This window comes from Coregonus clupeaformis, unplaced genomic scaffold (assembly GCF_020615455.1).
Source record: "Coregonus clupeaformis isolate EN_2021a unplaced genomic scaffold, ASM2061545v1 scaf0008, whole genome shotgun sequence".
NCBI classification, from domain to species: domain Eukaryota; kingdom Metazoa; phylum Chordata; class Actinopteri; order Salmoniformes; family Salmonidae; genus Coregonus; species Coregonus clupeaformis.
The window spans coordinates 1,259,017-1,278,635 of NW_025533463.1; the positions used below are offsets into that span (position 1 = coordinate 1,259,017).

General features: G+C 48.2%; 1 protein-coding gene across 2 annotated transcripts in view; it reads right to left on the reverse strand.

The window, feature by feature from the left end:
• The window catches only part of LOC121534180 (nucleoside diphosphate kinase 7-like), a 65,383-nt gene extending 48,780 nt beyond the window's left edge, over nt 1–16,603 (reverse strand). For both annotated transcript variants that reach the window (XM_041840720.2, XM_041840721.2), the window contains exons 1-3: nt 16,467–16,603; nt 15,837–16,044; nt 14,392–14,497 (exon numbers count right to left, since the gene is read on the reverse strand). In XM_041840720.2, coding sequence (XP_041696654.2) covers nt 14,392–14,497; nt 15,837–16,028 — 298 coding nt within the window. In that variant the 5' untranslated portion in view covers nt 16,029–16,044; nt 16,467–16,603. The remainder of the gene's footprint in view (nt 1–14,391; nt 14,498–15,836; nt 16,045–16,466) is intronic.
• Nucleotides 16,604–19,619: the final 3,016 nt, after the last annotated feature.

Genomic DNA, 19,619 nt, shown 5'->3' on the forward strand with positions numbered 1-19,619 from the left:
TTACCATCTGCAGGGCTGAGATCTCAAAACCTGCTGCTGAGATGGAGTTGAGGATATTTCCTGTCATGGCTGTGGGGAGGGAGGGAGGATCTTTCCTGTCATGGCTGTGGGGAGGGAGGGAGGATCTTTCCTGTCATGGCTGTGGGGAGGGAGGGAGGATCTTTCCTGTCATGGCTGTGGGGAGGGAGGGAGGATCTTTCCTGTCATGGCTGTGGGGAGGGAGGGAGGATCTTTCCTGTCATGGCTGTGGGGAGGGGGTGAGGGAGAGAGATATTCATGACAGGCTCAGCATGTCTAACAGAGATAAGCGTGGATGTGTTCAGGTATACTCTACAGTCAGACTAACAGAGATAAGCGTGGATGTGTTCAGGTGATACTCTACAGTCAGACTAACAGAGATAAGCGTGGATGTGTTCAGGTGATACTCTACAGTCAGACTAACAGAGATAAGCGTGGATGTGTTCAGGTGATACTCTACAGTCAGACTAACAGAGATAAGCGTGGATGTGTTCAGGTGATACTCTACAGTCAGACTAACAGAGATAAGCGTGGATGTGTTCAGGTGATACTCTACAGTCAGACAGTGGACCGAGCCTGCGTCCCAAATGCACCCTTTTCTATTTATAGTGCACTACATTTTTCCTTGGCCCATAGGGCTCTGGTCAAAAGTAGTACACTATATAGGGAATAGGGTGTCATTTGACACGCAAACTGACAGTATGCTATGGACAGACCCTCACTATTACCCAGGATAGCTCCAGTTATCAAACACCCTCCACAGACTGGCCCCCAGACTGGCCCCCAGACTGGCCCACAGATTGGCCCCCAGACTGGCCCACAGACTGGCCCACAGACTGGCCCCCAGACTGGCCCACAGACTGGCCCACAGACTAAACCCCAGACTAGCCCACAGACTGGCCCCCAGACTAGCCCACAGACTGGCCCCCAGACTGGCCCACAGACTGGCCCCCAGACTGGCCCCCAGACTGGCCCACAGACTGGCCCACAGACTGGCCCCCAGACTGGCCCACAGACTGGCCCCCAGACTGGCCCACAGACTGGCCTACAGACTGGCCCACAGACTGGCCCACAGACTGGCCCACAGACTGGCCCCCAGACTAAACCCCAGACTAGCCCACAGACTGGCCCCCAGACTAGCCCACAGACTGGCCCCCAGACTGGCCCACAGACTGGCCCCCAGTCCGGCCCCCAGTTGAGCTCATCCCTGTTCTCAAGTCAGCTTACTTCATCGCCCATCCATCCACTCTCTTTATAATGAAGGTGATGCAATCTAATGAGACTCCGATCTTCATGCAGAGAGAAGACAAAAGGCTGGACATTGGAGAGTTGCAGGCAGCAAGATGAACCCTTGACAGTGCTGCTAGCTCCTACAGAACGGAGACTATGGAGATTCTGCAAAAAACAAATTAATAATTACATCAAACTGTAACGATCCCGGCAGTCTGAGTCGGGTCCTGTCTGTGGACTAGTTTTTTCTGCTTGTGATCTCCAGTTTCCCGAGGGTTCTGGAACGCTCCGGGGAGCTCTCTTGATTTCCGCACCTGCATCCCATCAGCAATCTGCACACCTGGTCCTGATCATCACCCTTCTTAGGCTCTGGCCTAACATCCATTCCCTGCCGGATCGTTAGCCATGAACAGTAGGTTTACCAGAGTATCAGTCTTAGAGCCTAGCGTTAGTTTTGTTGTTTTTGCACCTTGTTGTTTACTTACCTCCGTTTTGTTCCATCTGCAGTCACCCGTCCGGAACCTTCATCCAACCTCTGCCTGGTGGTCGGCGGCTGCCGACCCATGATGGGATCAACCACTGCACCCCCAACAACTAATCAACGCCGCCCGCTCTGTTCCCTGGATTATTCAGCATCACTCTTGAATTGTAAATAAACACTCACCTTCGTTTCAACTTACCTTGTCCTGGTCTGCTTCTGGGTTCTGGCTTTGCAACTCGTGACAGAAACGATCCGGCCAGTAATGAACCCAGCGGACCTGGACTCTGTTCGCCATGCCATTACCCAGCAGGAGAAGATGTTGGGCCATCATAGCACGGTACTACAGGAGATCGCGTTGTCAGTTCGGAACCTTTCTACCGGTCTGACGGAGGTCCAGAACCAACGCCAGTTTCCGGTGGAGGATCCACTACCGGTTTCACCCATCTCGCCTGCCGCTTCTGGAGCTGTGTCCTTCCGTGAGCCCAAGGTTCCGACGCCGGATAAATATGAGGGGAGCTGGGAAGATGCCGTTCCTTCCTTATGCAGTGTGGATTAGTGTTCGATCTACAGCCCTACTCTTATGCCACAGACAAGGCTAGGATAGCCTTTGTGATTGAGTTGCTGCGTGGTCGAGCGCTGGAGTGGGCTTCAGCCGTTTGGGAACGACAGGATCCCTGCATGGCTTCATACCAGGGGTTCACGGCCGAGATGAGGAAGCTCTTCGACCATTCCGTCCGAGGGAGGGACGCAGCTAGGCGCCTGTTTTCGCTTCGCCAAGGAACTCGCAGCGTGGCCGACTTCGTGATCGAGTTCAAGACGTTGGCTGTGGAGAGTGGGTGGAATGAGGAGTCTCTGCAAGCGGCCTTTTACCAGGGTCTGTCGGAGCAGCTCAAGGATGAGTTGATCTCCTATCCGGAGCCTAGTGACCTGGACAGCTTGGTAGCCTTGTCTATTCGGGTGGATAATCGAGTCCGAGAGCGAAGGAGGGAGAAGCAATGGGTTCCGTCCAACCGATCAGCTTCTCAGGTTCCAGTCGGGTCGTCAAACTGCGCGGCTCGCTAAAGTTGGGAGGACTTTTAGCGAGCCAGTTTCGACCTCTCAATACCTCTGTCAGACCCCGTTTCCCGGCTACCCTTATGAACAGGAATCAGAGCTTAGCGATTAACGCTTTATCGATTCAGGTGCCGATGGAAGCTTTCTAGATGCCGAGTTGGTGGAACAGCTGGGGCTTTCCAAGGAGCAATTGCCGGAAGCCATTGAAGCTACCACTCTGGACGGCAGTAGTCTGGCACGTATCACGATGAGGACTGAACCGGTTAAGATGCTGTTGTCGGGGAATCATTCTGAGATGATTTCATTCTTCATTCTGCCGTCTTCCCATGTTCCTCTGGTCCTTGGATACCCCTGGCTGAAGGAACACAATCCCACGTTCGATTGGGTGACGGGCAAGGTAACGAGTTGGAGCCTTGATTGTCATGCTAACTGTCTCAAGACTGCCTGTCCCCATTCGGTTCCCAGTCAGGTGATTGAGGCTAAACCCCCAGATTTGTCCCTGGTCACCGAGACATATCACGATTTGGGGGAAGTTTTCAGTAAGCAGAAGGCTCTGTCACTCCCTCCCCACCGACCATATGATTGTGCCATCAACCTGTTCCCTGGAGCTGTCTACCCCAAGGGAAGGTTATACAGTATCTCCCGACCTGAACGTGAGGCTTTGGAGACCTACATCAAGGAGTCCCTAGCTGCTGGTCTCGTTCGTCCCTCGTCATCACCCCCTGGGGCAGGATTCTTCTTTGTGGGTAAGAAGGATGGCTCTCTTCGACCGTGCATTGATTATCGGGGGTTGAATGACATCACGGTCAAGAACAAGTATCCCCTGCCCTTGATGAGTTCTGCCTTCGACTCCTTACAGGGTGCTACGGTGTTCACCAAGCTAGACCTACGCAATGCGTATCACATGGTCCGGATCAGAGAGGGGGACGAGTGGTTGACGGGTTTCAATACACCGATGGGTCGCTTCGAGTATCAGGTGATGCCGTTTGGACTGACCAATGCTCCAGCGGTATTCCAGAGTATGGTGAACGGCGTCCTGAGAGATATGATCGGTCTCTTTGTGTTTGTTTACCTGGATGACATTCTGATCTTCTCGAAGGAACCTTCCCGACCACGTCCAGCATGTCCGGCAGGTTCTGCAGCGATTGTTGGAGAATCGCCTGTTCGTGAAGGCCGAGAAGTGCGAGTTTCACGCCCACACGACATCCTTTCTCGGGTACATCATCTCCAGGGGAGAGATTAGGATGGACCAGGAGAAGGTTAGAGCGGTTCTGGAATGGGCCCAGCCCGGTGCGAGATTGCAGCTCCAGAGATTTTTGGGGTTTGCGAATTTCTACCGCAGATTCATCCGGGATTACAGCCGTGTGGCCGCTCCGTTAACTGCCTTGACTTCCAGTATCAGGACCTTCAAGTGGAATCCGGAGGCGGATCGAGCGTTTCTGGATTTGAAGAGGCGATTCACCAACGCACCGATTCTCTCTCAACCGGACACGGCCCGTCAGTTCGTCGTTGAAGTGGACGCGTCTGATGTGGGAGTTGGCGCCATCCTGTCGCAGCGATGCTCCACGGACAGTAAACTCCATCCCTGCGCCTACTACTCTCGTCGCCTTTCGCCTGCGGAGAGGAATTACGATGTGGGTAACCGGGGAGCTTCTCGCGGTGAAACTTGCCCTTGGAGGAGTGGCGCCACTGGTTGGAGGGGGCGGAGCAACCGTTTATTGTCTGGACTGACCACAAGAATCTTGCTTACGTGCAATCGGCTAAACGTCTCAACTCCCGTCAGGCCAGGTGGGCGTTGTTTTTCGGACGATTCAAGTTTTCCCTGACGTTCGACCTGGATCTAAGAACGGCAAGGCGGACGCCTTGTCCCGGATGTTCTCCAAGACGGAGGAGAGTGGGTCCAAGACCGAGACAATTCTCCCCCGGAACTGCGTCGTGGGAGCAGTTATGTGGAAGATTGAGGAGGAGGTGCTGGCGGCCCTTCGGACTCAGCCCGGTCCCGGTAACGGTCCACCCGGTCGGTTGTTTGTGCCTGAGTCGGTTCGTCCTGCTGTCCTCAAATGGTCCCACGCCAGCAAGATGGCTTGTCACCCTGGCGTGGCTCGGACAATGGCGTTTCTTCGCAGACGTTTTTGGTGGCCTGCCATGGCCGAGGATACTCGGGGGTTTTGTTGCTGCCTGTCCAGTGTGTGCGCAGAATAAGAGTACCAATCGGCCCAGCTCTGGACTACTTCACCCCCTTCCTATTCCCCGGCGACCATGGTCGCATCTGGCCCTGGACTTCGTCACTGGGTTGCCCGCTTCTGAGGGAACACGGTCGTTCTGACTATCGTGGACAGATTCAGCAAGTTCGCCCACTTTGTGCCAATTGCCAAGCTTCCCTCTGCCTCGGAGACGTCCGAGATCCTGGTTAGGGAGGTTTTCAGGGTCCACGGGTTGCCCAGTGATATCGTTTCCGACCGTGGCCCTCAGTTTACCTCTGCTGTCTGGAAGTCCTTCTGTTTGGCCATTGGAGCTACAGTCAGTCTCACATCTGGTTTTCACCCCCAATCCAATGGTCAGGCGGAGAGAGCCAACCAGAAGAGGGAAACCACGCTACGCTGCCTGGTCTCTTCCAACCCCACCTCCTGGGTCTCTCAGTTGCCTTGGGTTGAGTATGCCCACAATACTCTCCCCTACATCTGCCACTGGGATGTCTCCCTTCCAGTGCCTGTATGGCTACCAACCTCCCTTGTTCCCTTCTCAGGAGAAGGAGCTCTCAGTGCCCTCTGTTCAGGCCCATATTCGTCGTTGCCACCGGACCTGGCATCGGGCCAGAAAGGCACTCCTTAGAGTTTCGGACCGGTATCAGCTCCAGGCGAATCGTCGCCGGATCCCCGCTCCCACCTATACCATCGGAGATAGGGTCTGGTTGGCCACACGGGATCTTCCGTTACGGACTGAGTCTAGGAAGTTGTTACCGAAGTTCATTGGTCCGTTTGTGGTGGAGAAGGTGATCAATCCAGTGGCAGTTCGACTCAAACTACCGAGGACGCTCAGAGTCCATCCCACCTTTCATGTCTCCTGCCTCAAGCCGGTTTTCCTCAGTCCTCTGTTGCCTCCTCCGCCTCCTCCTCCTCCTCCTCGGATGATCGGAGGTGGTCCTGCCTACACGGTGCGACGAATCATGGATTCCAGACGGCGGGGCCGGGGTTTCCAGTATCTCGTGGACTGGGAGGGGTATGGTCCTGAAGAGAGGAGTTGGATTCCGCGGCGACAGATCCTAGATGCTGACCTCATCCGTGACTTCTACCGCCTCCATCCTGGCGCTCCGGGAGTCCGCCCGGTGGCGTTCGTCGGAGGGGGGTACTGTAACGATCCCGGCAGTCTGAGTCGGGTCCTGTCTGTGGACTAGTTTTTTCTGCTCGTGATCTCCAGTTTCCCGAGGGTTCTGGAACGCTCCGGGGAGCTCTCTTGATTTCCGCACCTGCATCCCATCAGCAATCTGCACACCTGGTCCTGATCATCACCCTTCTTAGGCTCTGGCCTAACATCCATTCCCTGCCGGATCGTTAGCCATGAACAGTAGGTTTACCAGAGTATCAGTCTTAGAGCCTAGCGTTAGTTTTGTTGTTTTTGCACCTTGTTGTTTACTTACCTCCGTTTTGTTCCATCTGCAGTCACCCGTCCGGAACCTTCATCCAACCTCTGCCTGGTGGTCGGCGGCTGCCGACCCATGATGGGATCAACCACTGCACCCCCAACAACTAATCAACGCCGCCCGCTCTGTTCCCTGGATTATTCAGCATCACTCTTGAATTGTAAATAAACACTCACCTTCGTTTCAACTTACCTTGTCCTGGTCTGCTTCTGGGTTCTGGCTTTGCAACTCGTGACACAAACATGCTCTCTCGCTGCACCAGAGAAATATGTATTTTTACTACCCAGGAAGAACTGGTTATTGCTTGAAGTTCATGTCACAGTAGCAATTATCCTTATCACAGAGACCTTGATCTGCATCACCATGGTGATAACACACCCAGTCCCAACCTGTACTGTCAGAAGTGGACAAAGTACAATGAGATTACACTTCCCAATTACTGTACTGGAAGACCGTGGTTGCGTCCAAAATGGCACCGTATTCACCTCAGGATCAAAAGTAGCACACTATATAGGGAATAGGGTGTCATTTCGGATATAGCCAGTGTTCCTGTCCAGAGTGCCAAGGTTAAACTCTGAGACGGTGAGAGAAGAGGACAAACACAACACTGGAGAAGAGCGACACCACAGACACCTCACAGGAAGCTCTCAGAATGACTCAAATGGAATGCTTGTTCTCAATGACATGCACTGATGCTATTTCTTTATACATTTTGGATATACCTATTTATAGGAGATTCAGCAATTCATTTTGCCTCTTAATATCTAATCTAAGGATTTTAAGACAACACATAATTCACTCATCTAAATAACAGCAGCATATGCAATGGCATTTTCGGAATACGATTTCTTCATAATCCTATATGCATAATCCATAATCATAGGTTGTTTGGTGTTACAACGTATTACTAACAACTTGAAAAGAAACAGCAATTGCTGAGCACACCGTGACAACAGACAGGTGCCATTTCAAAAGCTATTTCTCTGTTCCTTTGGCGGTAATAGATCACTACACATGGCTAGCAGTTTGGTCATGCCTGGGTTATCAGTGTAATAACGGGGCGGCAGGTAGCTTAGTGGTTAAGAGCGTTGTGCCAGTAACCGAAAGGTCACTGGTTCTAATCCCTAAGCCGACTAGGTGAAAAATCTGCCGATGTGCCCTTGAGCATGGCACTTAACCCTAATTGCTCCTGTAAGTCTGCTAAATGACTTAAAGGTATTACAATGCTCTCTCTCCCCAAGCAGCAGCACCTCTCAGCCTGCTTGCCTCCAACAGGCCCCAGCCCGTCTCCCTCCCTCCAGGTCATCACTAGTTAACACAGCCACAAAGTCAGAAGACCCGCCTACCCGACCAATCAGATGGAAGGGAGTGTATTCCGGTTCGCAGGAAATGCCTCGTATTCTAAATGGCATATCTCCAAGTTACGAAATTGTAACTTATTTATTGCCTTACCTCCATAATTTACTACATTCGCACACACTGTATATATCTTTTCTGTTGTATTTTTGACTTTATGTTTGGTTTACCCCATATGTAACTCTGTGTTGTTGTTTTTATCGCACTGCTTTGCTTTATCTTGGCCAGGTCGCAGTTGTAAATGAGAACTTGTTCTCAACTGGCTTACCTGGTTAAATAAAGGTAAAAATAAATGTAAAATAAATATAAGAAAAATCTAAATGACATATCTCCAGTTCAATGCCTCATATTCTAAATGACATATCTCCAGTTCAATGCCTCATTCTAAATGACATATCTCCACTTCAATGCCTCATTCTAAATGACATATCTACACTTCAATGCCTCATTCTAAATGACATATCTCCACTTCAATGCCTCATTCTAAATGACATATCTCCACTTCAATGCCTCATTCTAAATGACATATCTCCAGTTCAATGCCTCATTCTAAATGACATATCTCCAGCTCAATGCCTCATTCTAAATGATATATCTCCACTTCAATGCCTCATTCTAAATGACATATCTCCACTTCAATGCCTCATTCTAAATGACATATCTCCACTTCAATGCCTCATTCTCCTCGTAAAACGGACTAACTGACTATCCTACCGATCCTTGACTTCGGCGATGTCATTTACAAAATAGCCTCCAACACTCTACTCAGCAAATTGGATGTAGTCTATCACAGTGCCATCCGTTTTGTCTCCAAAGCCCCATATACTACCCACCACTGTGACCTGTACGCTCTTGTTGGCTGGTCCTCACTACATGTTCGTCGTCAAACCCACTGGCTCCAGGCCATCTATAAATCACTGCTAGGCAAATCCCCGCCTTATCTTAGCTCATTGGTCACCATAGCAGTACGCACCCGTAGTCTGCGCTCCAGCAGGTATATCTCACTGGTCATTCCCAAAGCCAACACCTCCTTTGGCCGCCATTCCTTCCAGTTCTCTGCTGCCAATGACTGGAACGAATTGCAAAAATCTCTGAAGCTGGAGACTCTTATCTCCCTCACTAACTTTAAGCATCAGTTGTCAGAGCACCTTACCGATCACTGCACCTGTACACAGCCCATCTGAAATTAGCCCACCCAACTACCTCATCCCTATATTGTTATTTATTTTGCTCTTTTGCACCCCAGTATCTCTATTTGCACATAATCTCTTGCACATCTAGCATTCCAGTGTTAATACTATTGTAATTATTTTGCACTATAGCCTATTTATTGCCTTACCTCCATAACTTACTACATTTGCACACACTGTATATATATTTTCTGTTGTATTTTTTACTTTATGTTGTTTTACCCCATATGTAACTCTGTGTTGTTGTTGTTTTTATCGCACTGCTTTGCTTTATCTTGGCCAGGTCGCAGTTGTAAATGAGAACCTGTTCTCAACTGGCTTACCTGGTTAAATAAAGGTTAAATAAAAAATAAAATAAAAATTCTAAATGACATATCTCCAGTTTAATGCCTCATTCTAAATGACATATCTCCACTTCAATGCCTCATTCTAAATGACATATCTCCACTTCAATGCCTCATTCTAAATGATATATCTCCACTTCAATGCCTCATTCTAAATGACATATCTTCAGTTCAATGCCTCATTCTAAATGGCATATCTCCACTTCAATGCCACATATTCTAAATGGCATATCTCCAGTTCAAGTTTGAGGACCAAATAACTAAATACATTCGGGAACAGGAACTGGCAATGTCACTAAAATGTATAACATTGAGAAAGGACAAGAGTTTTGGCCTGAAGTGTAAGATGTATTTTCTGTATTATATAACTAGTAGCTAACTTTTGCTACTTTCATCTAAAATGAGCTAACTAGCTAGCTAGCATAAGGGATTCCATTTCAAGCACAGAGCAGTTATTCTACTTGATACAGCAACGTTGTTAGTTTCCCTACAAGCCTTTCATTCTAATAGTAGTATATCATATTCTTGACCTTCAACAGATGCAACTCCGCTGGGAGAGTAAAAGCCTCCCATTTAATGGTGTTCCCTTTCAAGTTGTGGGCATGAAGACGTCTGAATGCCACCAGGGGAAAAGACAAACAAAAGCCAAAGAGAAAGAGAAATATGCTGCTGAAATGAACAAGAAGGCAGTAAGTTCAAAGACACGTCACTGTAGTTTACACACTTTTAATGTTGAATTACTAACTACATTTGACAATTACATTTTTAGTCATTTAGCGGACGCTCTTATCCAGAGCGACTTACAGTTAGTGAGTGCATACGTTTTTTATTTTTTCATACTGGCCCCCCGTGGCAATCGAACCCACAACCCTGGCGTTGCAAACGCCATGCTCTACCAACTGAGCTACATCCCTGCTGGCCATTCCCTCCCCTACCCTGGACGACGCTGGGCCAATTGTGCGCCGCCCCATGGGTCTCCCGGTCACGGCCAGCTACGACAGAGTCTGGATTTTACTAACAATGAAATGTTCATCAAGAAAATGTAAGAAGATGGGACTTTTGGGAACTCATGATCATGATGTCAGTGTAAGTCAGAGCTCTGGAAAGATGCCAGAGATTTCCAACATGGATGACCGTTAAAACTGATCTTTCCCAGTCAGAGCTCGTTTTAGTTCACAGTTGTCTTAAACGCACTGAAGTCGGAAGCCGAGATTTCTGAGTTCTCAGTTGTTTTGAAAGCGGCATTTAAAACGGGTGTCCCAACTCTGTGGTCACTAAAGATATTGTCCAGGCTTGTTATCAGTATAAAAGACACCTGTCCACAACCTCAAACAGTCACACTCCAAACTCCACTATGGCCAAGACCAAAGAGCTGTCAAAGGACACCAGAAACAAAATTGTAGACCTGCACCAGGCTGGGAAGACTGAATCTGCAATAGGTAAGCAGCTTGGTTTGAAGAAATTAACTGTGGGAGCAATTATTAGGAAATGGAAGACATACAAGACCACTGATAATCTCCCTCGATCTGGGGCTCCACGTAAGATCTCACCCCGTGGGGTCAAAATGATCACAAGAACGGTGAGCAAAAATCCCAGAACCACACGGGGGACCTAGTGAATGACCTGCAGAGAGCTGGGACCAAAGTAACAAAGCCTACCATCAGTAACACACTACGCCGCCAGGGACTCAAATCCTGCAGTGCCAGACGTGTCCCCCTGCTTAAGCCAGTACATGTCCAGGCCCGTCTGAAGTTTGCTAGAGTGCATTTGGATGATCCAGAATAGGATTGGGAGAATGTCATATGGTCAGATGAAACCAAAATATAACTTTTTGGTAAAAACTCAACTCGTCGTGTTTGGAGGACAAAGAATGCTGAGTTGCATCCAAAGAACACCATACCTACTGTGAAGCATGGGGGTGGTAACATCATGCTTTGGGGATGTTTTTCTGCAAAGGGACCAGGACGACTGATCCGTGTAAAGGAAAGAATGAATGGGGCCATGTATCGTGAGATTTTGAGTGAAAACCTCCTTCCATCAGCAAGGGCATTGAATATGAAACATGGCTGGGTCTTTCAGCATGACAATGATCCCAAACACACCACCCGGGCAACGAAGGAGTGGCTTCGTAAGAAGCATTTCAAGGTCCTGGAGTGGCCTAGCCAGTCTCCAGATCTCAACCCCATAGAAAATCTTTGGAGGGAGTTGAAAGTCCGTGTTGCCCAGCGACAGCCCCAAAACATCACTGCTCTAGAGAAGATCTGCATGGAGGAATGGGCCAAAATACCAGCAACAGTGTGTGAAAACCTTGTGAAGACTTACAGAAAACGTTTGACCTGTGTCATTGCCAACAAAAGCTATATAACAAAGTATTGAGAAACTTTTGTTATTGACCAAATACTTATTTTCCACCATAATTTGCAAATAAATTCATAAAAAATCCTACAATGTGATTTCCTGGATTTTATTTTCTCATTTTGTCTGTCATAGTTGACGTGTACCTATGATGAAAATTACAGGCCTCTCTCATCTTTTTAAGTGGGAGAACTTGCACAATTGGTGGCTGACTAAATACTTTTTTTCCCCACTGTACACTATCAAATAAAATCAACGTTTATTTGTCACATGCACAAGATACAGAAGGTGTAAATGGTGCATGTCGCTAGCTAGCTAAACAATGAACCATAATATCAACTTATAACGTTACTACCCTTGCATGAATCTACAGGTAGCTAAAGCTTGTCACACTCTGGCTCCAGGACTTGGGTATTTGAGCCAGGGTGTATGTTGTTTTGTTGGGTTTTGGGTGATTGTTTATGTTTGCATGTCTGTCACGTTTATTTCTAGGTTGGGAGTTCTGTGTGTCTATTTCTAGGTCGTTGATTGGTGTCGTGTGACTCCCAATCGGAGGTAACGAGTGTCAGCTGTCGGCTCGTTATCTCTGATTGGGAGCCATATTTATTCGGTCTGTGTTTGCATATGGGTTGTGGGTTTTTGTTCCAAGTTCAGGCTTTGTCTCTGTTGGACTTCACTTTCGTCTTTTGTTTTGTATTGACGTGCTTTTCTAATTAAAAGTCATCATGTTCACTCGCAACGCTGCGCATTGGTCTGCTCATTTTCAAGACGATCGTGACAAAGCTATCCAAATAGCTAGGTTCAATGTTAGCTAGCTAGCTAACATTAGGCTATAACTAGCAATGCAAATGGCTCTGAGATACAAATATTATTACTACACAGATCATACACGTAACGTTAGCTAGCGAGCCAGCCAGCCAACGTTAGCTAGTTAGCTAACAGTCAGCTTTAACTTGCAATGAAAACAACTTTCTGACAAAATTAGAAACTTATAATATCTGAAAATGTAGCTAGCTAGACTCTCTTACCCGTATACATGGATGAACGCTTATCCCTCTGTCACAGTTGCCCTTAGTTTGAAGATGTAATCCGGAGACAGATGTTTTATACAACAGCCTTCTGTGTTCTCTTTTCGACTCCCTCCGCATTTGCAATCCAACGGCTGAATTTTCTCCATCTCCTTATCCATCATACTCTGCTTCCAGAAGCGTGTTACATGGCAGACCAATCCAAACTCATCTCTCGGCATGTCCAGCCCATCCATTATCTCAGCCAATCATGGCTAGCGGGAAGGTTCCTGTCTTTTTCCGTGGCTAAACCAACTAGGCTTGTAATTTCACAATTTTATTCGTATTTACAGATGGCATACAACTTTGTTATTAAGGCATATGAAAGTTCACATGTTCCAGAAGGCCTTTCTGCCCAAAAACACATTGTGCAAAAAAAAAAGTTTTAAATTCAAATGCATCTCCTGTGAAGCAGTGACGCGCGACATATGCCTAGTTTCCTGAAATGAGTCGCATATCATAATGTTTCTTTAGACCTGCCTAAAATAAATAATGGATTTATTGTAATGGTGTATATTAAATTGATTAATTATACTTTTAAAAATATAGATGTTCCAAAGGGACCTGGAGGCCTGGAGATGCTAAACGTGTTTATGCTAATGAACTCTGATCACATGACTAACCCTCAGCATTGCTGGGATGGATGCTGCCAGAGCGGAAGAGGCGAAGCCAGAGGGTTTACGCCACCAAAATCTTTCTACGAAAATAAGTATGGAGGTCGATGAGAGAGTGTTGAATTTGGTCAACCAAAAATTGAATTGCTAATTTGCTACGTGAGGCTTATTTGATCTAATAAACGTTTCGTAATGGTTAGGTTGTTACAAATATACTGACATAAGTGGATGCACGTGGCAAAAAATAAATAAAAAAGACGACATTTATCGGAGTTGTGCTGGTTGTTTACACGTGTATCTGCCATCTCATTGACTAGAGTGGTCCCACTTGATCTCACCTGCCTTCCATCTCTGAGGACATGCATTTCCATTGTTAGAGCGATCACTCGACCATCTTGCCAATATAACAGATAATCTTTGATGCTGCTTAATTACTTGTTTTATTTATTTAACTCTTATTTTACCAGGTAAGTTGACTGAGAACACATTACTTCTATATTGCGGCTCTCTCCCCTCTCCTCTCTCTTTCACCACCTTCTCATTTAACTTCTCAAAGTATTGCCCTCCCTACAGGACTCTTTTCTCTGCCATTTGTCCGACTGTTAACGACAGTGACGTAGTGGTGGGGAGGTCAACTCCAAAATAATCATTTCCTTTCACCTGGATTCACCTGGTCAGTCTATGTCACGGAAAGAGCAGGTGTTCCTAATGTTTTGTACACTCCGTGTATACGAAGAAGAGTTTAGTGGCAGGAAAGGGTGTAAAAGCGAAAACCAAGTGGCTTCTCTGGATAACAGGCAGTTAAATAAAGTTACTGTAAGGTACATACTTTGAGCCAAGTCCTATTTTAGGGCTTTATCTTAACGGGTATTGAAAGTGAGGCTTTTATATCTTAGGAACTCGAAAGTCCTACAGAAAATAGCCATAATGTAAGGGGTATGGTATACAAGAGAACTTCTCATAGAGTTGAGAAAAGCATAACAGGTGCTGTATGTGTGGAGAGCAAGGCTACGTTCCATGTGAAAGAAAGCAGTCTTCCTTACCTTCTGACACAACGTGAGGTTTGATGACGCAACAGGCACAGTCTGTGTAGTTGGCCGTGTTAGCGGGACCATGGCCCGCAGTGGATGGGAAGAAAAACTCCAGTTCCTGAACAGAAGAACAAAGCATTACTCACTACTGGTGTCCCCCAAGGCTCTGTACTAGGTCCTCTTTAATGTCTCACTACTGGTGTCCCCCAGGGATCGGTACTAGGTCCTCTTTAATGTCTCACTACTGGTGTCCCCCAGGGATCGGTACTAGGTCCTCTTTAATGTCTCACTACTGGTGTCCCCCAGGGCTCAGTACTAGGTCCTCTTTAATGTCTCACTACTGGTGTCCCCCAAGGCTCTGTACTAGGTCCTCTTTAATGTCTCACTACTGGTGTCCCCCAGGGATCGGTACTAGGTCCTCTTTAATGTCTCACTACTGGTGTCCCCCAAGGCTCTGTACTAGGTCCTCTTTAATGTCTCACTACTGGTGTCCCCCAGGGATCGGTACTAGGTCCTCTTTAATGTCTCACTACTGGTGTCCCACAGGGCTCAGTACTAGGTCCTCTTTAATGTCTCACTACTGGTGTCCCCCAAGGCTCTGTACTAGGTCCTCTTTAATGTCTCACTACTGGTGTCCCCCAGGGATCGGTACTAGGTCCTCTTTAATGTCTCACTACTGGTGTCCCCCTGGGCTCTGTACTAGGTCCTCTTTAATGTCTCACTACTGGTGTCCCCCAGGGATCGGTACTAGGTCCTCTTTAATGTCTCACTACTGGTGTCCCCCAGGGCTCAGTACTAGGTCCTCTTTAATGTCTCACTACTGGTGTCCCCCAGGGCTCAGTACTAGGTCCTCTTTAATGTCTCACTACTGGTGTCCCCCAAGGCTCTGTACTAGGTCCTCTTTAATGTCTCACTACTGGTGTCCCCCAGGGATCAGTACTAGGTCCTCTTTAATGTCTCACTACTGGTGTCCCCCAAGGCTCTGTACTAGGTCCTCTTTAATGTCTCACTACTAGTGTCACCCAGGGCTCTGTACTAGGTCCTCTTTAATGTCTCACTACTGGTGTCCCCCAGGGCTCAGTACTAGGTCCTCTTTAATGTCTCACTACTGGTGTCCCCCAGGACTCTGTACTAGGTCCTCTTTAATGTCTCACTACTGGTGTCCCCCAGGGCTCAGTACTAGGTCCTCTTTAATGTCTCACTACTGGTGTCCCCCAGGGCTCAGTACTAGGTCCTCTTTAATGTCTCACTACTGGTGTCCCCCAGGACTCTGTACTAGGTCCTCTTTAATGTCTCGCTACTGGTGTCCCCCAGGGCTCTGTACTAGGTCCTCTTTAATGTCTCACTACTGGTGTCCCCCAGGACTCTGTACTAGGTCCTCTTTAATGTCTCACTACTGGTGTCCCCCAGGGCTCTGTACTAGGTCCTCTCCTGGTCTCTCTACAAGAATGAATTACTCTTTCTGCTGAGGCCAGCGAGTCAGACCCATGTCCCGCGTTTCTGGTGCCATCTGTGCCAAACTGGGCTCGGAGGCTTGGCGGGGCCTCTTTCCGTGCCACGCCCGAGTCAGTGGGGTTTAGAATCCTTCTCCACACCGACACCGCCTCGTCACCCATCAGCTCCATGGCAACCCCAGGCCCAGAGGTCATAAACTGCACCAGGTTGCTGAAAAACACAGCATGAAAAACCTCCAATAAACTGTCAGCTCTCGATGTGAGCGAATAACACTTTTAGCAACATAACCTTTACCGGAATCTCCACTGTAGTGCAAATAAACTACTTATGAACTGCTCAGATGGTGAGGAATATGAAGGTCACATTTTTAAAGGGTAAGAATATCCCACAGAGATTTGGACGACCACATTCAGAGATAATGTGTGGATTAACTGAAACTACTTCTAATTCTCTTGATTTAAGAGGTCCCCTGTCAGGACCGTTCAAATGTCACCACAATGTCAGTGCAATCAATGTCACAGAGAATGCTAATAATGGTGGTTACTGGCCCTTGGAGCCTCCTTGAAACCTGCCCCTGGCCGCTCTGCTCACACAAAGACACAGGCTAATCATTTACACAGGTAAGGACTCACCTGAAGAAAGACTTTGTCTGATGTTCTGTGTAAAAGTCTGCTGCCTCCCTCCTGTAAGGGTTCCGTAAACACACAGGGTTAATGAGTGATCAGGTGAAGTCAGGCGTTGACTCCACAGTCCACAGTGCTGCTGGATCATTCCCAGGACAAACCCAGCCTGCGTCCCAAATAACACCCTATTCTCTACATAGTGCACTACTTTAGACCAGAGCCCTCTGGGCACTATGTAGGGAATAGAGTGCCGTTTGGGACGCAGGCCTAACAACATCACACCACAGAGGACACAAGACGCCCGGGGATTCCACAAGTCAGTGAAACTATTTTGCTGTTTTATTCTGCACACTTCATGGAAAATACTTTGGAGAGGCAATGTGCTCGTGTTACAGATGGCAGACCAGGCGGCAGACCAGACCAGACCAGACCAGACCAGACCAGGTGGCAGACCAGACCAGACCAGGCGGCAGACCAGACCAGACCAGGTGGCAGACCAGACCAGGCGGCAGACCAGACCAGACCAGACCAGACCAGACCAGGTGGCAGACCAGACCAGACCAGGCGGCAGACCAGACCAGACCAGGTGGCAGACCAGACCAGGTGGCAGACTAGACCAGACCAGGTGGCAGACCAGACCAGGTGGCAGACTAGACCAGACCAGGTGGCAGACTAGACCAGACCAGATGGCAGACCAGACCAGGTGGCAGACTAGACCAGACCAGGTGGCAGACTAGACCAGACCAGGTGGCAGACTAGACCAGACCAGGTGGCAGACCAGACCAGACCAGGTGGTAGACTAGACCAGAAGAAATGGCAGACCAGACCAGGTGGCAGACCAGACCAGGTGGCAGACCAGACCAGACCAGGTGGCAGACCAGACCAGGTGGCAGACCAGACCAGGTGTCAGACTAGACCAGACCAGACAGCAGACCAGACCAGGTGGTAGACTAGACCAGACCAGGTGGCAGACCAGACCAGATGGCAGACTAGACCAGACCAGGTGGCAGACCAGACCAGGTGGCAGACTAGACCAGACCAGGTGGCAGACTAGACCAGACCAGACGGCAGACCAGATCAGGTGGCAGACTAGACCAGACCAGGTGGCAGACTAGACCTGACCAGGTGGCAGACCAGACCAGGTGGCAGACTAGACCAGACCAAGTGGCAGACCAGACCAGGTGGCAGACTAGACCAGACCAGGTGGCAGACCAGACCAGACCAGGTGGCAGACTAGACCAGAAGAAATGGCAGACCAGACCAGACCAGGTGGCAGACCAGACCAGGTGGCAGACCAGACCAGGTGGCAGACCAGACCAGACCAGGTGGCAGACCAGACCAGGTGGCAGACCAGACCAGGTGGCAGACTAGATCAGACCAAGTGGCAGACCAGACCAGGTGGCAGACTAGACCAGACCAGGTGGCAGACCAGACCAGACGGCAGACCAGACCAGGTGGCAGACTAGACCAGACCAAGTGGCAGACCAGACCAGGTGGCAGACTAGACCAGACCAGACGGCAGACCAGACCAGGTGGCAGACCAGACCAGGTGGCATTGTGTTGCTCTCCAGAAGCTGACTGCTCCAGAATTATGAAGGTGACCTTGGCTTATTCAGCTGTCTGTCCAGTCCGCATAAGCTACAACTCAGATGTTCCAGCTGTGCAAATGAGGGATCCTCCTCCTTAACATTTAGAATAACACAGGAAAAGCTGGTCCTGTAAAACAAACTATTTGTAATTGAAATGGCCCACCCTGTAGCCTACATAATTAAAGTTCGAGCCATGAAACAGAAGGCGAGTACTTTCTGTGTTCTCTAGAACGTTTCAGACAAAAAGGGACATCAGATCAGAATCAGAATCAGGACAATAGCAGGGGCGGCAGGTAGCTTAGTGGTTAAGAGCGTTGTGCCAGTAACCGAAAGGTTGCTGGTTCTAATCCCTGAGCCGACTAGGTGAAAAATCTGTCGATGTGCCCTTGAGCAAGGCACTTAACCCTAATTACTCCTGTAAGTCGCTCTGGATAAGAATGACTAAAATGTAAATGTGGGTAACATATGAAATACATCTGTAAACCTTCTCTGTCAGCCATTTCAAAATGAGAGGAAAGGTAAGCGATCAGCCTTCTTTTTCTCTTTTTTTTTTTGCATGAGTGGGTTGATGCCTATCATCACACCAAATTAGATGTGTGATCAATCTGTTGTATGTTGGAACAGTTTGTGAGTCAAGGCTGGTCATAGCCTAATCCTCTCAGGCATTGAAGAGGGACTCAAAGAAATGGAGGAATCCTCTTTACTCTCGTAGGAGGCCCACTGTGGACAGGTCGTCAACTACTACTAATTTAAATGGGAGTTCAATAAATATGGACTGTTTTCAAATTGCACATAGGGTTTGGGCTGCTACATATAACATTTACATTAAACATTTAGCAGACGCTCTTATCCAGAGCGACTTACAGGAGCAATTTGGGTTAAGTGCCTTGCTCAAGGGCACATCGACAGATTTTCACCTAGTTGGCTTGGAACCAGCAACCTTTCGGTTACTGGCACAACGCTCTTAACCACTAAGCTACCTGCCGCCATATAACCATGCAAAGTTTTATGTCAAAGATGGACCTTCTTGATATCTGGTTCTTACAGAGACCTGGCTTTATGGTTCGATCATGGATAAGGACATTAAAATGGCTGATTACAACTTCTTCCGGTGTGGCGATATACACTGAATAAAAATATAAACGCAACACGTGAAGTGTTGATCCCATGTTTCATGAACTGAAATAAAATATCCCCGAAATGTTCCATACGCACAAAAAATATGATTTCTCTAAAATATTGTGTACAAATTTGTTTACATCCCTGTTAGTGAGCATTTCTCCTTTGCCAAGATAATCCATCCACCTGACAGGTGTGGCATATCAAGAAGCTGATTAAACAGCATGATCATTACACAGGTGCACCTTGTGCTGGGGACAATAGAATGGCACTCTAAAATGTGCAGTTTTGTTACACAACACAATGCCACAGATGTCTCAAGTTTTGAGGGAGTGTGCATTTGGCATGCTGACTGCAGGAATGTCCACCAGAGCTGTTGCCAGAGAATTGAATGTTAATTTCTCTACCATTGGAGGTCAATGTCGTTTTAGAAAGATTTGGCAGTACGTGTATG